Source organism: Ovis canadensis, chromosome 3 (assembly GCF_042477335.2).
Source record: "Ovis canadensis isolate MfBH-ARS-UI-01 breed Bighorn chromosome 3, ARS-UI_OviCan_v2, whole genome shotgun sequence".
In the NCBI taxonomy this organism is placed as follows: Eukaryota; Metazoa; Chordata; class Mammalia; order Artiodactyla; family Bovidae; genus Ovis; species Ovis canadensis.
This window is the reverse complement of record NC_091247.1, coordinates 56,612,134-56,631,975: the sequence shown is the minus strand read 5'-3', so window position 1 is coordinate 56,631,975 and position 19,842 is coordinate 56,612,134. Positions and strand designations below refer to the sequence as shown.

The following is a 19,842-nucleotide window of genomic DNA, read 5'->3' as shown; positions in this document are numbered from 1 at the left end:
TTTTTTAATGACTATATAACATTTATTATATAACATAATATTTAACAATCCCCATGTTGATGAGTATGTGAGGCAATTCTGTGTTGATTATAAGAAATAATTTAATGATCATTCTTATATATTTTATCAGTTATGCATTATCTATTCAAATGACTCCTATGTGGTATGGTTTAAATAGTAAAAAAAAAAAAAACTTATTTGGGAGTAAATTGTTTTCTTCCTTTGTGCAACTGTGTAAGTTTAATTTCTCATGCTTATTTTTAGAAAAAAAATATTTTGATACTATAAAATTCTTTGAAGCAAAGAATACAAATATCATACAGTAATTGTATGATAAGTTTAATGTGTACATAATGAAGACAGGCATTTATTTTAATTACCCAAATTTTGGCAGATGTCCCTTCTGCTTTCATTTGTCAATTAGTTATATTACTGATCATGGTGTTTTTGAACAGAGCATAATTTAGTCTCATCAGCACCACTGAGAAAAGTCAAAATCAGAGTTACTATTTTTAGGTATTTCTCTGGTGTCATTTCTTATCTTTGTCGTAAATGGACCTAAATCTAAATTTATGATCTAAATTTTTAATATATTCCATTTACGACAAAGATAAGAAATGACACCAGAGAAATACCTAAAAATAGTTACTTACCCCTTTTAAAGGACAAAGAAGTGGTCTCCTGGGGAAGTTTGTACAGATGGAAGAAATACCGGTGGTTGTTTCTCTTGGGAGGATGGGGGCGGCAGGGGTGATGAATTCTGGGTTAGGTATGCTGAGCTTGAACTCGCTGGTTATTGTGGCTGGGCTTTGCTGGGCAAGTGGACACAGACATGGCGGTCAGGGAGGAGATGAGCACCGAGGTGGGAACTAGGTGGGGATGATATCTCCTGAGAGTCAAGGGCCCAGAATACAGCCTTCCTTAGAGGTATGGGAGGTGTTCTGACTCTCTATCCTCATTTATAAGACTACCTCTGAGACTATAAACACAGACTATAAATGCCTATCAACTACTGCCCAGATGCCTCTGTGTTTACATGGTTTCTGATCAGGCAAGAATGGATGGGCTCCCTAAAAACACAACAGGCCGTGCTGATTGTGTGAGCTTTGGAACAGATAAATTTTCTTTACCCCCTGTGCCCAGACTGGAATCCACATTTACCTGAAAAATCTGTTTCAGACTGTGCTCTGAGGGCATCGGGAGGCAGAGCATGCTGAAGTGCCGGATGAAGCGAGGGGTCACAGGGTTGCGGCCGCCACCTGGAGGTGCACATGCTGATACGATTGTTACATCCTGTATGGAGAGAAATCCACTTGGGTCACCCAGCAAAGATGGAGATGAGATATACCCATCCCAATGGCAGGACTCAACCAACATTTTTGGAGGACCTATCACAGGACATCCTGGTAGCTCAGTGGTAAAGAACCCACCTGCCAATGCAGGGGACCTAGGTTCGATTTCTGGGTTAGGAAGATCCCATGGAGAAGGAAATGATAACCCACTCCAGTATTCTTGCCTGGAAAATCTTATGGACAGAGGAATCTGGTGGGCCATAGTCCATGGGACTGCAAAAGATTTGGACAAGACTTAGTGACTGAAAAACAACAACACCATCATAGGATAATATTGTGTTGTATTTTCCTGCACATTATCTAACTTAATTCTCACAACCACCTTAGGAGATCACCTTAGGAGTGTTGTTACCTCCACTTTATAGATGGAAAAAAAAAAAATCAAGGCCCCAGATGGTTAAATAAGTTACTCAAGGTCATTCAGCTAACTCACTGACCTTGTAGAAATACTCCTATGTAAAAATTGAATTTTAAAAAATTGTAAGAATTTGTACCTTAGGTTAAAGTACATTCATTCAACAAATAGTAAGAATAGTCAATTCTTATTTGTGGTAGTTATGTTCTATAAAATCACCAGGAACACTGACTTAATGCATCCTGAACCATTGCTCCTAGGGGAAAAACAGAGCTAGGTTCCCGTGAGCCTCTGGTCACAACATGTTCAGTTGGTCAGTATATGATCTCACAGGGGCCTCTGATCTTGCCTCTTTTTTAGCCTACACCTTCCCTGAAGCCAAGGGGATCTTTCTATAATGCTTCCTCAGAGGTTCCCCATGACTTACACCAGTGGTCCCCAACCTTGTTGGCACCAGGGACCAGTTTTGTGGAAGACAATTTTTCCACCTACAATGTGGGGGATGGTTTTTGGATGATTCAAGAGCATAACATTTACTGTGAACTTAATTTCTATTATTATTACATGAGCTCCAACTCAGATCATCAGGCATTAGATCCCGGAGGTTGGGGACCCCTGTCTTAGAAGATAAATCTACATTCCTCTTCACGGCACTATGATCCTCTGGTCTGACCTCTGCTTCTCCTGTTGCTTTGGTGCCCACATTCCATACCTTGAAAGTAGTATTCTACACCCCATAAGTAGTGTTCCAAACTATCTGCTTTGAGATGCAAATAGCCCCCTTTCCTTGGTTTGCTCTGCCTTGCCTGCAAAATCCTGTCTGATATCACCTCTTCTGGGAAAGATTCTCTGATCATCAATCCACTGCCCACTCCTGCCTCCCTCTAATCTCTCTCCACATTACATAACCCTGCATTACAAAACATGGTCTTTTATAATCTGAAGCTAAGGAGGCCAGGGCTGTCACACTTGTCTATAAATCTCATGAATCAAGCAGGGTGAGAACTCAGTATAGATTGAATGAAGTTACACATAGGAACACTAAGGCCATACGTCATGGGCTGACTTATGTGTTTGTCTGTACCTCCTTCCCACCACTCATGTGCTGAAGCCTTAACTCCAGGTGGTGCAGTGGTAAAGAATCTTCCTGCCAATGGAGAAGATGCAACAAACATGACTTCCATCCTTGGGTTGGGAAGATCTCTTGAAGAAGGAAATGGTTACCCATTCCAGTATTCTTGCCTGGAGAATCCCATAGACAGAGGAGCCTGGCAGGCAACAGTCCATGGAGTGGCAAAGAGTTGGACATGACTGAGCAACTGAGCACACATATAAGAAACATCGAAGCCATTAGCCATGGGCTGAGTGTCTCCACCTCCTTTTGGCCAATCACGTGCTCAAAATTCTCCAAGCCAGGCTTAAACAGTACATGAACCATGAACTTTCAGACGTTCAATGTGGATTTGGAAAAGGCAAAGTAACCAGAGATCAAATTGCCAACATCCGTTGGATCTTTGAAAAAGCAAGAGAGTTCCAGAAAAACATCTACTTCTGCTTTATTGACTACACCAAAGCCTTTGATTGTGTGGATCACAATAAACTGTGGAAAATTCTTAAAGAGTTGGGGATACCAGACCACCTGAGAAATCTGTATGCAGGTCAGGAAGCAACAGTTAGAACTGGACATGGAACAACAGACTGGTTCCAAATAGGAAAAGGAGTATGTCAAGGCTGTATATTGTCACCCTGCTTATTTAACTTCTATGCAGAGTACATCATGCAAAATGCCAGGCTGGATGAAGCACAAGCTGGAATCAAGATTACCGGGAGAAATATCAATAACCTCAGATACGCAGATGACACCATCCTTATGGCAGAAAGTGAAGAAGAACTAAAGAGCTTCTTGATGAAAGTGAAAGAGGAGAGTAAAAAAGCTGGCTTAAAACTCAACATTCAGAAGACTAAGATCATGGCATCCAGTCCCATCACTTCATGGGAAATAGATGGGAAAACAATGGAAACAGTGAGAGACTTTATTTTTTTGGTCTCCAAAATCACTGCAGATGGTGATTGTAGCCATGAAATTAAAAGACGCTTGCTCCTTGGAAGAAAAGCTATGAACAACCTAGACAACATATTAGAAAGCAGAGACATTACTTTGCCAACAAAGGTCTGTCTAGTCAAAGCTATGGTTTTTCTAATAGTCATGTATGGATGTGAGAATTGGACTATAAAGAAAGCTGAGTGCCAAAGAACTGATGCTTTTGAAGTGTGGTGTCAGAGAAGACTCTTGAGAGTCCCTTAGACTGCAAGGAGATCCAACCTGTCCATCCTAAAGGAGATCAGTCCTGGGTGTTCATTGGAAGGACTTATGCTGAAGCTGAAACTCCAATATCTTGGCCACCTGATGCAAAGAACTAACTCATTTGAAAAGACTCTGATGGTGGGAAAGAGTGAAGGTGGGAGGAACGGGGGATGACAGAGGATGAGATGGTTGGATGGCATCACCGACTCAATGGACATGAGTTTGAGCTAGCTCCGGGAGTTAATGATGGACAGGGAAGCCTGGCATGCTACAGTTCATGGGATTACAAAGAGTCATACAGGACTGAGCGACTGAACTGAATTGAACTGAACCTCCTTTTGGCTGAAGCCTTAATTTCTAGTATTCACAATATGACTATATTTGGAGATGAGTATTTAAAGAATTAACTAGGAAGTCATTAAGATGGGCCTTAATCCAATATGATTGATGTCTCCTTATAAGAAGAGATGATTTGAACAAAGATGGACACAAGGAGAAAATCATAAGAAGACATAGGGAGAACGTGGCCATCTGTAAACCAAGGAGAGAAACCACAGAACAAAGAAACCCTACTGAAATCTTGACCTTGGACTTCCGTCTTCTAGAACTGGGAGAAAATAAATTTTTACAGTTTGAGTTACCCAGTCTATGGTACTTAGTTATGGCAACTCTAACTAATGAGTGCACCACATTTCATTGCTGTTTACATGGAGACACACAAAGTCATTTAAAACCTAAAGTAACCTGTATATCTTTCCAAAAGAGTTTGTTTCTGTCATAAAATCCACCAAAATCTTGATATTGCCGAAGTAATTCAATGGGAGGCTGAGAGCCATAGCGATCCAGCCTGGGCATGTTTAGGTCGTCAACAAAAATCACAACTCGTTTGTTTCCTGGTGCTCCTAGGGAAAGAAAATGAGTTTAAGAATTATGATTTGTCTTCAGTAAGGTGGCTCAGATGGTAAAGAGTCTGCCTGCAATGCAGGAGACTCAGGTTTGATTCCTGGGTTGGGAAGATCCCCTGGAGAAGGGAATGGCAACCCACTCCAGTATTCTTGCCTGGAGAATCCCATGGACAGAGGAACCTGGCAGGCTAATGACCATGGGGTCACAAAGAGTTGGACACAAATGAGTGACTCACTTTTGAAACTTTCAAAACATACGACAAAGCTTAGGTAAGGCTTTGGACTCGATGCACACCATGTAGGTCATAATGAGCTCAGCTCTTAAGTGTGAGGAAGGCCCTAGGGGAATCCTGAGTTGAGGAGGAGAGACCTCCCTCTGGTCCCATCCAGGCTCTGACAGGGAGCTATAGACTCAGCCAGGATACCCACATTATCAGATGGTCCCTCACCAAAATGGCAACTCACTCCAGTACCTTTGCCTGAGAAATCCCATGGACAGAGGAGCCTGGCAGGTTACAGTCCATGGGGTTGCAAAGAGTCAGACATGATTGAGCAACTGAGCATACATAACTGATTTACAGTGTTGAGGGATTCTTTTTGATTGCTTGAATCCTTTGGAAAATATGCTGAAAGTTGCAGGCCTTCTTAGAAAATGCAAGAGAGCTTTCCCAGATATGCTTTTGTAATTCTAGGTTAAGAATCTCCAGCCTAGGAAATGAAGTGCATCCTAAGCACAGCACTCACTCTCACCATCCAGGTGAGATGATGATGATGCCTGCACTTTGGGTGACCTTCCTCAACCCCAACCACTCCCAACCATCCTCACCAAGTGCACAGCCTGGGCACGGAGTGAAGAAGGTCATTTCGTTTTCACACTAGGAAGCAGACAAATCTCCAGGCTTCCTTACATAAATGCTATCCTACTATCCTCCATAGGGAAAGCATGGCTGGATTTTCAAAAGCACCTTTATAACATCAAAACAGGGATAGTGAAAGACAAGGAAGCCTAGGAGGCTGCAGTCCATGGGGTTGCAAAGAGTCAGACATGACTGGGTAACTGAACAACAACAAACTGAGTCAAAGGGAAATCCACTGGAGCTGTACAATGTCATATTTAACCTGAAGAAAGTCAATATGTACATTCAGGAAAAAAAAAGTGATAAACAGAGAAAAGAGAACAACTTTAGCAGAGGAAGTGACTCCACTCATGCTGGTATCTGGCATCAGTGACAACTGCAAAGAAAATAAGGTATATCTCATGGGCTCACTTCATTTTCTGGCCTCTGGAAGTCAAGTAGCAGGTCAGGGGTATGGAAGGGTTCTAAGACAATCATTCATAAAAATTTGGGGCCCCCACCAGAAAGACTGGCATCTATTGACCTGCATCTACTTGAGCTGAAAGGAGGAACAAAAAGGGGTTGATAGAGCAGCTGGCACAGCAAGGCTTTTGAGATGATGGCATGTGGAGGGCAGCTGGGCCTGAGCTTGGCCTAGTGCTCCACTCAGAAGGGCTGTGGGCTGGGCAAGTGGACCATAGCATAAGAGGTTACAGGATGTGCCTCAGGAGGGTGGGACGGAGTGGGGCTGAGACTCATTGCCAACAGGGAACTTTTCAATGGAGAGGTCAGGGAATCTTCTTTTGGGGAGGAGGTCAGGGAACCTTCCCATGCAGAGGTCAGGGGAACCTTCCAGTGTGGAAGTCAGGGGAACCTTCCACTGGGGAGGTCAGGGAAACTTCCACTGGGGAGGTCAGGGAAGCTTCCAGCGGGGAGGTCAGGGAAGCCTCCAGTGGGGAGGTCAGGGCTTGGCCTGCACACAGTTCTTTCGAGAATCCTTCAGAGGGCCTGCTCTTGGAGCGTGTCACACCAAGGGCATGGACAGCCGTCTGGCCAGCAGAGAAGCAGAGACAACCCACAGAGGCCCATCTAAACTTCACTTACAGAGAACCTTGTCCTTCCCTTCCCCTGCCATCCCAATACACTAGAGCCTCCCAGAGGCAGGGTGGGAAGAGTAAAAGAGCACCCATGCCCCTCTTCGCCTCTAGCACCTCCAGCCACAAATCTGGCTTACAACAGAGGAGAGGAAGAGCTTTTTAAAAAAGTCTTTATTGAATTTCTGACAACACTGCTTCTGTTTTATGTTTTGACTTTTTGGCTGCGAGGCATGTGGGGATCTTAGCTCCCTGATCAGAGAGCAAACCTGCACCACCTGCTTGTGTCACTGGACCAGCGAAGTCCCTGGGAGGAGTTTTACACTGGTTGGGGATTGATATGCAACAAGGCCCTACTGACGAGCACAGGAAACTAGATCCAATCTCCTGGGATAAACCACAATGGAAAAGAATATAAAAAAGCATGTACATATGTGTATAACTGAGTCACTTTGCTGTACAGCAGAGATTAACACAACGATACTTAAAAAAAGACAAAAAAAAAATTAGGTTTGGGATTGAAGATTTCATTGGACCAGACTCAAAATGACGGCAAGTGACCAGAAAGTTATGGTATTGATCGAAACAGTTGAAAAGGAAGGGTGAGGGAGATCCCACAAAGCCTGGGGGGAAAGTGCTGCCTGAAGAAACCCCATAGCAGTTTCATGCTTATTCCCTACTGGGTTCAGGTAACTCAGTGCACCAGATATAAAGAGGTTTGTTTGCTTTAAATAAAGGGAAATCAATGCAGGTCTGAAAGAAGGGCAAGTAGAGTGAGGGAGCGCCTTGGAGAGGTAGAAAGAGAAGATGTTCTGAGTTGAAGGTGATGACAGACGTAAACGACTTGCTTGCTAACAGTAAGATATCCAGATCTAAAGCCATGAAAGAATGTCATGAACAGAATTACCTTTACAGATAAATTAAGCAAAGGAAATATCCAATTGTAACTTTATTACATGTACTGTTTTTGTGAATTAGCTTAATAAATAATTCGTGTGAGGCAAATGACAAGAATAAATCTTACCTAGGATATTTTTTCTTTTTCTTTCCAGTTTTGACTCAATGATCTCTTGTGTTCTTGAAGACGAAGTTTGAGCAGAAAAGTTTAGATAAACAGGGACATAGCCGGCTGATTCTTGAATTCTATTTAGCAGTCCTTTCGCAATAACAGACTTCAAAATTTAAAAAAAGATGTTAATTGATTTACATTCAATATCTTTCAATTATGTATACCAGTAATAATCTGGTACAATGAGTAAAATCAAGATAAGAGGAGGGAGGGAGGTTAAAGCTAGATTGAAAAGTCTTTTTCTTCCTGGAGATTCCATTTAATTATAGTTATCAGAACCAAGGAAATATTCTAATCAGCTCTATCTCAGCAAAAATTTTTACTTTAGTTTTATACCAAAATCCATCTTGGTTACTATCCAGGTTAATTTGATAGCAAGAGTCAGAGACTTGGAAACAATTTAGAGGGAAACAGTGGGTCCCTGTTCATATGGACTGCCCCCAAATCAAGAAGACCAAATAATCAGCATTTTCCTCTATATTCTACTTTGCCTAAACACCATCGCTGTGCCGAGTAGAAGTAAATGGGCAGGAGGGGAAAGACTGACCTTCATTAATAGTCCGCAGGGACACAAATTGCCTTGACAGGTTCCCACCCTAACTTGTGAACTGGCAGCCCCAGAAATTTTCAGGGACACAACATAAAAGCTCCCAAACACAAAAGATTTGGTTCACAGGGTCCTCTGGTTTATATATATTATTGACACCAAGGATTTATTCAGAAAGTGGCAAACTGTTGAGCTGATATAGGTTCAGCATAGTTATATTCTTCCTGAAAAAGTGACACAAATTCAGAAGAAATTCCCCTGAGAAATAAGGTGTTATTTATGGGGCTTACAATTCTAGGTTCATTGTGCCCTCATTTTGGACCGAGCTTCTTGTATGATGTGGGGCTTCCCCGTGGCTCAGATGATAAAGAATCTGCCTGCAGTGCAGGAGACCCAGGTTTGATCCCTGGGTTGGGAAGATCCCTTGGAGAAGGGAATGGCTAACCACTTCAGTAATTCCTGCTTGGAGCATTCCATGGACAGAGAAGCCTGGCAGGCTACAGTCCACAGGATCATAAAGAGTTGGACACGACTGAGCAACTACCACTTTCTTGTTTGATGTAGGTTTCCTACCTTGCCAACTCCAGTTATTCCAGTAAACAACACTGAATGCTTGACTGCCAGTAGTTTTTCCATTAGGTACCCAAAGCGCACTGTGTCAGCTGTGGGGACAAGCATTTCAAAAAACGGAGTGTCTCGGCTGTATTTGAAGGTGGGTATGATTCGTTCCCAGGGATCCAGCCGTTTGGTGTCAAAATCCATGTGAATGCTCCATAGGTCACCAGAACTGGGAAGCTAGGATACAAAATTAAACACCACTATTGAAAGGATTGACACAGTCATAGAAATAGTTACGTAGAAGCAAAGGTAGTCATAGAACATGGATGGGTTTGGATTTCTTGTTGCCTTGTAGAGAAGTAGTTGCTTAAGTATCAGAGTCCAATTCTTTAATCATGAAATACTGTACAGTAAAAGCCTGATGTGCTATGTTAAAACTACATTAAAAATATTTAATTCAACATTAAGACCCAAAACTCAAGGGATTACTCTACACCAAATACTGTGTTTGGTGTGGGGGAAAATGCTGAAGAAGACCCAGCCTTTGTCTTCAATGACTTTATAATCCACCTCGAGGATACAAACACACTAGTTAATACTCATGGAGAAAAGGGTTCTAATAGAGTTTAGTACATCCACAGAGGAGGGATGCCTCATTTCTACTCACAGGGGCGTTGTAGCAGTGGCTAGAGATTTAGGTGGGCTTCCCTGGGGGCTCAGACAATAAAGAATCTGCCTGTACTCTAGGATCCACGGGTTCCATTCCAGGGTTGAGAATATTCCCTGGGGAAGGGTAAGGCTACCCACTCCAGGGTTCTTGCCTGGAGAATTCCATGGGCAGAGGAGCCTGGTGGGCTATAGTCCATGGGGTTGCAAAGAGTCAGACACGACTGAGTTACTAACATCTCCTAACACACTAGGGGGTGGTGATGCTACAACTCAGACTTGAAGGATAAGCAGGAGTCAGATGGGCAGAGAAGGGATAAAGTGGGGATGCGGAAAAAGGAGTCAGGGTTCACGCTAAGAAAACAGGTCTGGAAGCCATGGAAAGTGCCATGCACATGGAAACTATAAGAGATAAGTCTGGGCACATAGATGTGACCAAATTATAAAAACCTCATATGTTAAAGAGCTTGCAGCAAGAGTTCAGTGAAGAATTCTAAGTGGGTAACATGATCAGATTGCATTTCAGAAGGTTCATTCTGGCAGCTGCACAAAACAGTGGTGTTTCAAGCTTACCGGGCAGTGACCCTTTTCAAAAAAAAATTATTTTTAATTGGAGGATAATTGCTTTAGTGTTGTGTTGGTTTCTGCTGTACAACAGCATGCCCCTTCCCAGGTCATCACAGAAGTCATCACCGGAGTGAACTCCCTGTGTTATATAGCAGCTTCCCACTAGCTATCTACTTTACATATGGTAATGTATATGTTTCAATGCTACACTCTCAATTCATCCCATCCTCTCCTTCCCCTGCTGTGTCTACAAGTCTGTTCTCTGTGTCTGCGTCTCTATTCCTGCCCTGCAAATAGGTTCATCAGTACCATTTTTCTAGATGCCATATATATGCATTTACTATACGATATTTATTTTTCTGTTTTTTACTTCACTCTGTAAAACAGGCCCTAGGTTCATCCACCTCAGTTCAACTGACTCATATTCTTTCCTTTTTATGGTTGAGTAATATTCCATTGTATATATGTACCACAACTTCCACTTTATTCATTTATCTGCTGATGGACATCTAGGTTGCTTCCATATCCTAGCTATTGTAAATAGTACTGCAATGAACACTGGGGTATACGTGTCTTTTTCAATTCTGGTTTTCTCAGGATATATGCCCAGTAGCGGGATTGCTGGGTCATAATGTCACTTTTATTCCTAGTTTTTTAAGGAGTCTCTATACGTTCTCCATAGTGGCTGTAACAGTTTACATCCCCACCAACAGTGCAAGAGGCTTCCCTTTTCTCCACATCTATTTGTGGATTTTCTGATGATGGCCATTCTGAACAGTGTTAGGTGATACTTCATTGTACTTTTGATGTGCATTTCTCTAATAATGAGTGATGTTGAGCATCTTTTCATGTATTATTGGTCATCTGTGTGACTTCTTTGGAGAAACGTCTGTTTAGGTCTTCTCATTTTTTGATTGGGTTGCTTGTGTTTCTGATATTGAGCTGCATGAGTTGCCTGTATATTTTTCAGATTAATCCTTTTTCAATTGCTTTGTTACTATTTTCTCCCACTCTGAGGGTTGTCTTTTCATTTTGTTTAGTTTCCTTTGCTGTGCAAAAGCTTTTAATTAGGTCCTATTTACTTATTTTTGTTTTTATTTCTATCACTCTAAAAGGTGGGTCAAAGAGGATCTTGCTGATATTTATTGACAGTGACTCAATTTCACATGGTGATCTGGTACATACATATAGCTGTGTTTATTTAAATATGTATAATATTTACCCCAAGTATCACTCTATTTCATATTCTATTCTATTAAAAAAACCTTATTAGGATTTTCTACACAGTCAGTTCTGTTTCCTTCAAATAACGACAGCTTTATTTCATTTCAATAAAGTTTATATTTTATTTTTTTTCCCTGCCTTACTGCCCTGGCTAGGATCTCCAATATAGAGTTAACTAAAAGTTGTGATGGTGGCTATTTCATTTATTTTTTTTTTTCAGTTAAAAGTGATTTTTATTTGTCTATGTTCTCTTCTAGCCCTTGTGCATACATGTATATAATTTTAAAAAGTCATAGAATGGGAATAGTTTTATAAAATATATAGATACATGTCATATGTATATAAGTATCTAAATATATATATGATATGATTTTACAAACCATATTTTGTTTTGCTTACTTAAAATTATCACCAATATTTTTTCATTTGGTATATAATCTTTTTCATAATCATGGATGCTTAATATTTCAAAGTTCTAAGAGCTTTCCATTTTATAACTCATTCAATCCTTACAACACGTCTATAAAATTGCTTTTATTTTCTACATTTGAAAATTTTCACTATTTCATTGGTATTTACTCTCATCTTTATTATTGCCTACCATCCACTTTTATAAGGTTTGATTTAATATTTTTTTTGGTTTGTTTTTAATTTTTTAAAATTTTGATTGGAGGCTAATTACTTTATAATATTGTGGTGGTTTTGCCATACATTCACATGAATCAGCCATGGCTGTACCTGTGTTCCCCATCCTGACCCTCCCTCCCCATCCCATCTCTTAGGGTCATCCCAGTGCACCAGTCCTGAGCACCCTTCCGCTCAAACAGAGTCCAACAGTCTGTTCTTTACATCTCTGTCTCTTTTGCTGTCTTGCATATAGGGTCATGGTTACCATCTTTCTTAATTCCATATGTATGCATTAATATACTGTATCGGTGTTTTTCTGACTTACTTCGCTCTGTATAATCGGCTCCAGTTTCATCCACCTCATTAGAACTGACTCAAATGCATTCTTTTTAATAGCTGAGTAATATTCCATTGTGTATATGTACCACAGCTTTCTTATCCATTTGTCTGCCAATGGACATCTAGGTTGCTTCTGTGTCCTGGCTATCGTAAACAGTGCTGCGATGAACATTGTGGTACACATGTCTCTTTCAATTCTGGTTTACTCGGTGTGTATGCCCAGCAGTGGGATTGCTGGGTTGTAAGGCAGTTCTATTTCCAGCTTTTTAAGGAATCTCCACACTGTTCTCCATAGTGGCTGTACTAGTTTGCATTCCCACCAACAGTGTAAGAGGATTCCTTTTTCTCTTCACCCTCTCCAGAATTTATTGTCTGTAGACTTTTTGATAGCAGCCATTCTGACTGGTGTGAGACGGTACCTCATTGTGGTTTTGATTTGCATTTCTCTGATAATGAGTGATGTTGAGCATCTTTTCACATGCTTGTTAGCCATTTGTATGTCTTCTTTGGAGAAATGTCTGTTTAGTTCTTTGGCCCATTTTTTGATTGGGTCACTTATTTTTCTGGAATTGAGCTGCAGGAGCTGCTTGTATATTTTTGAGATTAATTCTGTGTCAGTTATTTTGTTTGCTATTATTTTCTCCCATTCTGAAGGCTGTCTTTTCACCTTGCTTATAGTTCCCTTTGTTGTGCAAAAGCTTTTAAGTTTAATTAGGTCCCATTTATTTATTTTTGCTTTTATTTCCATTACTCTGGGAGGTAGGTCATAGAGGATCCTGCTGTGATTTATGTCGGACAGTGTTTTGCCTATGTTTTCCTCTATGAGTTTTATGGTTTCTGGTCTTACATTTAGATCTTTAATCCATTTTGAGTTTATTTTTGTGTATGGTGTTAGAAAGTGTTCTAGTTTCATTCTGTTACAAGTGGCTGACCAGTTTTCCCAGCACCACTTGTTAAAGAGATTATCTTTTCTCCATTGTATATTCTTGCCTCCTTTGTCAAAGATAAGGTGTCCATCGGTGCGTGGATTTATCTCTGGGCTTTCTATTTTGTTCCATTGATCTATGTTTCTGTCTTTGTGCCAGTACCATACTGTCTTGATGACTGTGGCTTTGTAGTAGAGCTTGAAGTCAGGCAGGTTGATTCCTCCAATTCCATTCTCCTTTCTCAAGATTGCTTTGGCTATTCGAGGTTTTTTGTGTTTCCATACAAATTGTGAAATTATTTGTTCTAGCTCTGTGAAAAATACCGCGGGTAGCTTGATAGGGATTGCATTGAATCTATACATTGCTTTGGGTAATATAATCATTTTCACTATATTAATTCTTCCAATTCATGAGCATGGTATATTTCTCCATCTACTTGTGTCCTCCGATTTCCTTCATCAGCGTTTTATAGTTTTCTATATATAGGTCTTTAGTTTGTTTAGGGAGATATATTCCTAAGTATTTTATTCTTTTCATTGTAATGGTGAATGGAATTGTTTCCTTAATTTCTGGCTATTTCATTTCTAAAAACTGGGCTGTGGCTCTTTCAACTGATTCCATGTCAATTAATGCATTGCAACTTGTAATTTTAAAAAATAATGGTGTATAGCTTAATCAGAAAGGACAGGACCAAAAGGAAGGGAATGATTAATTTGCATTTCAACAACCCAGAAAAGAAATGAAAAGAATGAGTTATTGAGAGGCAATAAGGATGAAGAGGAGGAGGACATGGCAACTCACTCCAGTATTTTTGCCTGGAGAATCCCAAGGACAGAGGAGGCTAGTGGGCTACAAGTTCATGGGGTCACACAGAGTTGGACATGACTTAAAGCGACTTACCATGCACGTATGTAAGGATGAAGAGAGGAGGCCACATTTGAAAAAAACTTATTAGAAGAAAAAATTCACTCACTTTAACTCAGATGAGTAAGGAAGGAAGAATCTATAACAGTCATTGAGCTCTGGCTACTACCATGTGGCTGTCAGACCATTTATTGAGGCAAGAAACAAAAAGCCAACAGCCCACTCATTTGGGGCTTGCAGACCGAAGGAGGAATCCACTTTTTCATCTGGACTCCCTCCTGCTATCCAAGTAGAATTACCACTTCCAGGACAGGGGCTGGCACTGTCCTTCTAAACATCTTAGGTCATAATGCTTCAATAGCTTCTCATCACACCCAATGTGAAATCAAGGTCCTTACAATGGCCCACAAGGCTATATTTTTGTTCCCCTGCTTACTTCCATGACCTCATTTTATACTACACTCCCACTTGATTTTTCCACTCTGACCTCGCAAGTCTGCTGTTTTTCAAAACTGTCAAGCAATCATTCACTGAGTAAAGGCATTCATATTTGGTTTTCCTGGAATGCTTTCCCCTACGGAACCATTAGAGCTTTGACTTTATTCAGAACTCTGTACATGACTTAATTAGCAAAGCTTTCCTGACTAATATTAATATATAAAACAGTTTCCCCCTGACCCTCAGTACTGTCCTCCTTACTCTGCTTTATTCATCTCCATGGCACTGAATTGTCCTTGATGTATACATGTCTGTGGCTGACTCCCCTGACAGTAATGTAAGGTCTATGAGGCTAGGGACTTTGGTTACTTGATTTAGCTTTCATATCCAGAATAGTGTCTACCATGTAAGAGGTTTTCAACAGATATTTGTTGAACTGAATATTTGCCCTGGGCCATCTCCCACAGCCCTTTGATGAACCCAGATCATTTCCGTTGATCCAGAGGCATCTGTCTCTCTGTCTCAGATTCTCAGTTGTCTTCAACTAGGTTCATCTTGTCCAATTATGATACAATGATCTTGAAGATCCAGCAGGGTTTCATATCTACTAGAAGGTTCTAATCCATAGGCCTTAGTTTCTTATCTTAGGGATTTTACTTTTGGTAACTTTTTATTTTGATATAATTCAAAACTTATAGAAAAGTTAAAAGAATAGTAAAAAGAATTCCCATATATTTCTTATATAGATTAACTGACTGTTCACATTTTGCCTCTTGATTTAGTGTTTCTCTTACTCAAAGATGTCAGTTATATACATTATGCTGTATTACCCTAAGTATGTGAGCATTTCCTAAAAAACAGGGATATTTTACAACCACACTAAAATGACTGAAATCAGAAAATTGAACATTAATACAATGCTATTATCCAACTTACATTCTATATTCAAGTACTGTCTATTAACAATGTTATTTATAGCCATATTTTTTTCAGTCTAGGATCCAATCCAGGATATTGCATTGCATTTGATTATATCTCTTTAGTCTCTTTATCTGAGAAAGTTCCTCAGTTTTCTTTCATGACAGACACTGTTAAAAAATATGGGCCAGTTTATTTTATGGAATGTTCATCAGTTTGAGTAGTCTTGGTGTATCCATAGTCAGAGTTCAGTTCAGTTCAGTTCAGTTGCTCAGTCATGTCTGACTCTTTGCGACCCCATGAACCGCAGCACACCAGGCCTCCCTGTCCAACAACAACACTCGGAGCCTACCCAAACTCATGTCCATTGAGTCAGTGATGCTATCCAACCATTTCATCCTCTGTCGTCCCCTTCTCCTCCTGCCCTCAATCTTTCCCAGCATCAGGGTCTTTTCCAATGAGTCAGCTCTTCATTCTCATCAGGTGGCCAAAGTATTGGAGTTTCAGCTTCAACATCAGACCTTCCAAAGAACACCCAGGACTGATCTCCTTTAGGATGGACTGGTTGGATCTCCTTGCAGTCCAAGGGACTCTCAAGAGTCTTCTCCAACACCACAGTTCAAAAGCATCAATTCTTTGGCCATCAGCTTTCTTTATAGTCCAACTCTCACATCCATACATGACTACTGGGAAAACCATAGCCTTGACTAGACGGACCTTTGTTGGCAAAGTAATGGCTCTGCTTTTTAATATGCTATCTAGGTTGGTCAGAACTTTCCTTCTAAGGAGTAAGCGTCTTTTAATTTCATGGCTGCAGTCACCATCTGCAGTGATTTTGGAGCCCCCCCAAATAAACTCTCTCACTGTTTCCATTGTTTCTCCATCTATCTGCCATGAAGTGATGGGATCAGATGCCACGATCTTAGTTTTCTGAATGTTGAGCTTTAAGCCAACTTTTTCACTCTCCTCTTTCACTTTCATCAAGCGGCTCTTTAGTTCTCCTTCACTTTCTGACATAAGGGTGGTGTCATCTGCATATCTGAAGTGATTGATATTTCTCTTGGCAATCTTGATTCCAGCTTGTGCTTCATCTAGCCCAGCGTTTCTCATGATGTACTCTGTGTATGAATTAAATAAGTAGGGTGACAATATGCAGCCTCGACGTACTCCTTTTCCTATTTGGAACCAGTCTGTTGTTCCATGTGCAGTTCTAACTGTTGCTTCCTGATCTGCATACAGGTTTTTCAAGAGGCAGGTCAGGTGGTATGGTATTCCTATCTCTTTCAGAATTTTCCACAGTTTATTGTGATCCACACAGTCAAAGGCTTTGGCATAGTCAATAAAGCAGAAATAAGAACTCTCTTGCTTTTTCAATGATCCAGCAGATGTTGGCAATTTGATCTCTAGTTCCTCTGCCTTTTCTAAAGCCAGCTTGAACATCTGGAAGTTCATGGTTCACGTATTGCTGAAGCCTGGCTTGGAGAATTTTGAGCATTATTTTACTAGCGTGTGAGATGAGTGCAATTGTGTGGTACTTTGAGCATTTTTTGGCATTGCCTTTCTTTGGGATTGGAATGAAAACGGACCTTTTCCAATCCTGTGGCCACTGCTGAGTTTTCCAAATTTGCTGACATATTGAGTGCAGCACTTTGACAGCATCATCTTTTAGGATTTGACATAGCTCAACTGGAATTCTATCACCTCCACTATCTTTGTTGTAGTCAGAGTAAGGTTATGCATTTTGGAAGGAATAGCTTGGAAGCAAGGCTGTATACTTCTCCATGTACCACATCAGAAGGCACAGGTTTGTGCTAATATTGATGATAAATCAGTCACCTAGTTAATATGGTGTCTACAAGGTTTTTCAGTATAATGACACTATTTTTCTCTTTACAACTAATAAGTAATTTGTAGAAGATGTTTTGAAACTATGTAAATAGTGTTTTTCAAGAAACCTTCACCTACTAGTTTTTGCAACCACTGGTGATTCTTGCCTATATCAATTATTACTACAGTGGTTGCAAAGTAATAACTTTCTAATCTCATCATTTCTCCCATATAGATTAGCTGGTATTCTCCTGTAAGGAAGAGCTTTTTCTCCCTAGTTTATTCATTCACATATATTTTTATGTGGATCAACTCACAGACTTTTATTTCATTCAGTAGTTTGTAATCCACACCATTATTATCTTGATGCTCAAATATGCCTAGATTTGTCTAATGGGAATCCCTTCAAATTGGCTCCTGTGCTCTTTTGACAGGTGCCACTGTTCTTCAAGCACTTATTCATTATCTGACATAAGATAGTCTGGGCTCATTTTGAACTTTCCTCAACTCAGTCCTGGAATCAGCCATTTCACTAAGGTGCTTTGGTTCCCTTTCATGGAGAAGGGTATTCAGAAATCAGCAACTAAGTATGCTCATTGCTATTGATGTGCCATTGCTTCTAGTTCCTCTCAGCACACAGAACTAGGAAATTTATGTATGGATGGATATATACTCCATATACATATGATCTATCTATCTATCCATTTCATGAGTCCAAAAACCTCTAATTCCAATCCAATAACACAAAATATATTCTAATTTTTCTCCTCTATATTTGTAATACACCTTCTCTTAACAGTGAGAAACCTGGTTGCCATTATCTTCAATATACTGATTCATTTGCTCAGTTTTAGAACATACAGAAAGTAGTTTCACAACTTCTAAACCATAGCACTGTGAAAATATAAATTTACTAGCTAGAATTCAATATTTTTGTTAATAGTAGGGAGTTTTTATTCACTTTTACACCTTACATTCTTCATATGGCCTGGAGAGAATTCTTAAATAATTTTAACACAATAAATGTTATAGCTAGTTTAAGAAAGTGAATAATTTTAGAAACCTTTCAAATGAAGAAATTATATTTATACTAGAACTAAAGCTTTGAAAGTTTTAGTCTTGAAATTTAATTTTAATGATTCAGAGTTATATTAAAATTAAATTTATTTGGCTCTTACCCTGGCATCAGGATTATCATCAAATTGTGTTCTAATAAATGTATCAAAAGAATCCCAGTGATTTTCAGTTAGATTTCCACCTAAAGACCATAAGTAACAGAATACAAAAGTCTGACACAGAATAGTGTTCAATTTTGTTTGCTCCTGAAAGAACAAAGAAAAAAATGTTAATATTTAATGTTAGCATAAAAGAATCCTAATTTGCAAAGTCTAAAGACTGTTTTCTCTTGCTTAGACTTACGTATTTTTAAAAGGGCACGGTGCATGTTTCTTATAGTTCATCCAATAGTGCACCAAGTAATGTTTTATAGTGGCATACATTTAAATACTCTGATGAGAAAATGAATGGCAAGAAGCATGGAAAACAAAAGTTCAAGGGTGTCTTTCAACTATTATAACTATGTGTATGCTTGTATGAAGTTATTTAAGTAGACACACACTGGGAATATGTTACAGACTAAGGAAATTTAAACATTGAGTAGAGGAGTAAACTATAGTGCAAAATTCCTTCCAATTTTAGCATCTACAAATCTATTCACATGCATTAGTCCCCTAAAAAATTAACTTGAAAATCAAATAACTGTATGACAGAAAGTTTGGAATTGTTTATTTGCAAAGAATCTATAGGATAATCACATTTTCCTAGCTTTACAGCAGTAAGAAAACTCTTCCTACCATTGTCAAATTAACTCTATCTTTCTCAAGTATTAAAGACTCCAATAAGCAACAGAGTGTAGTAACTTTGCTGATGTCCACTTGTGGAATTGCTTGGTGGCATTTTTTATTGATAAAATTTAAACCATCATCAACATAACGCTGAAAAAGATTCAATATATACTCTTGAGTTTCTTCACTCAGCTGAAAATCAAACAAACAATATTTTAGCAAGACCAGATAAAATATATAATTAAGTTTTAAAAAGTTGGTTCAAACTTGTATATTACATTATATCCTGTGACTTTTAGACTAAAGGATGTAAGCATCACATGATATGAAACAAGTTACAAAAAAAAGACATTCTATGGGAAGATTGCAGGTCACTGATAAGTGATCTTGATCTGGTAGTTGGTATATAGGTATTTTGGGTCAGGAAGATCCCCTGGAGGAGGGCATGGCAACAAGCTCTAGTATTCTTGCTTGGAGAATCCCATGAACAGAGGAGCTTGGCAGGCTATACTCCATAGGGTCACAAAGAGTCAGACACAACTGAAGCTACTGAGTGCATACGTGTGTACACACACACACAC

At 39.7% G+C, this 19,842-nt stretch overlaps 1 protein-coding gene across 1 annotated transcript in view; it reads right to left on the bottom strand.

Annotated features, from left to right (window-relative positions):
• DNAH6 (dynein axonemal heavy chain 6) overlaps positions 1–19,842 on the bottom strand; it is a 286,898-nt gene that overhangs the window by 130,545 nt on the left and 136,511 nt on the right. The window contains exons 36-41 of the mRNA XM_069583083.1: positions 19,271–19,453; positions 18,596–18,739; positions 9,037–9,258; positions 7,872–8,019; positions 4,757–4,914; positions 1,162–1,293 (exon numbers count right to left, since the gene is read on the bottom strand). Coding sequence (XP_069439184.1) covers positions 1,162–1,293; positions 4,757–4,914; positions 7,872–8,019; positions 9,037–9,258; positions 18,596–18,739; positions 19,271–19,453 — 987 coding nt within the window. The remainder of the gene's footprint in view (positions 1–1,161; positions 1,294–4,756; positions 4,915–7,871; positions 8,020–9,036; positions 9,259–18,595; positions 18,740–19,270; positions 19,454–19,842) is intronic.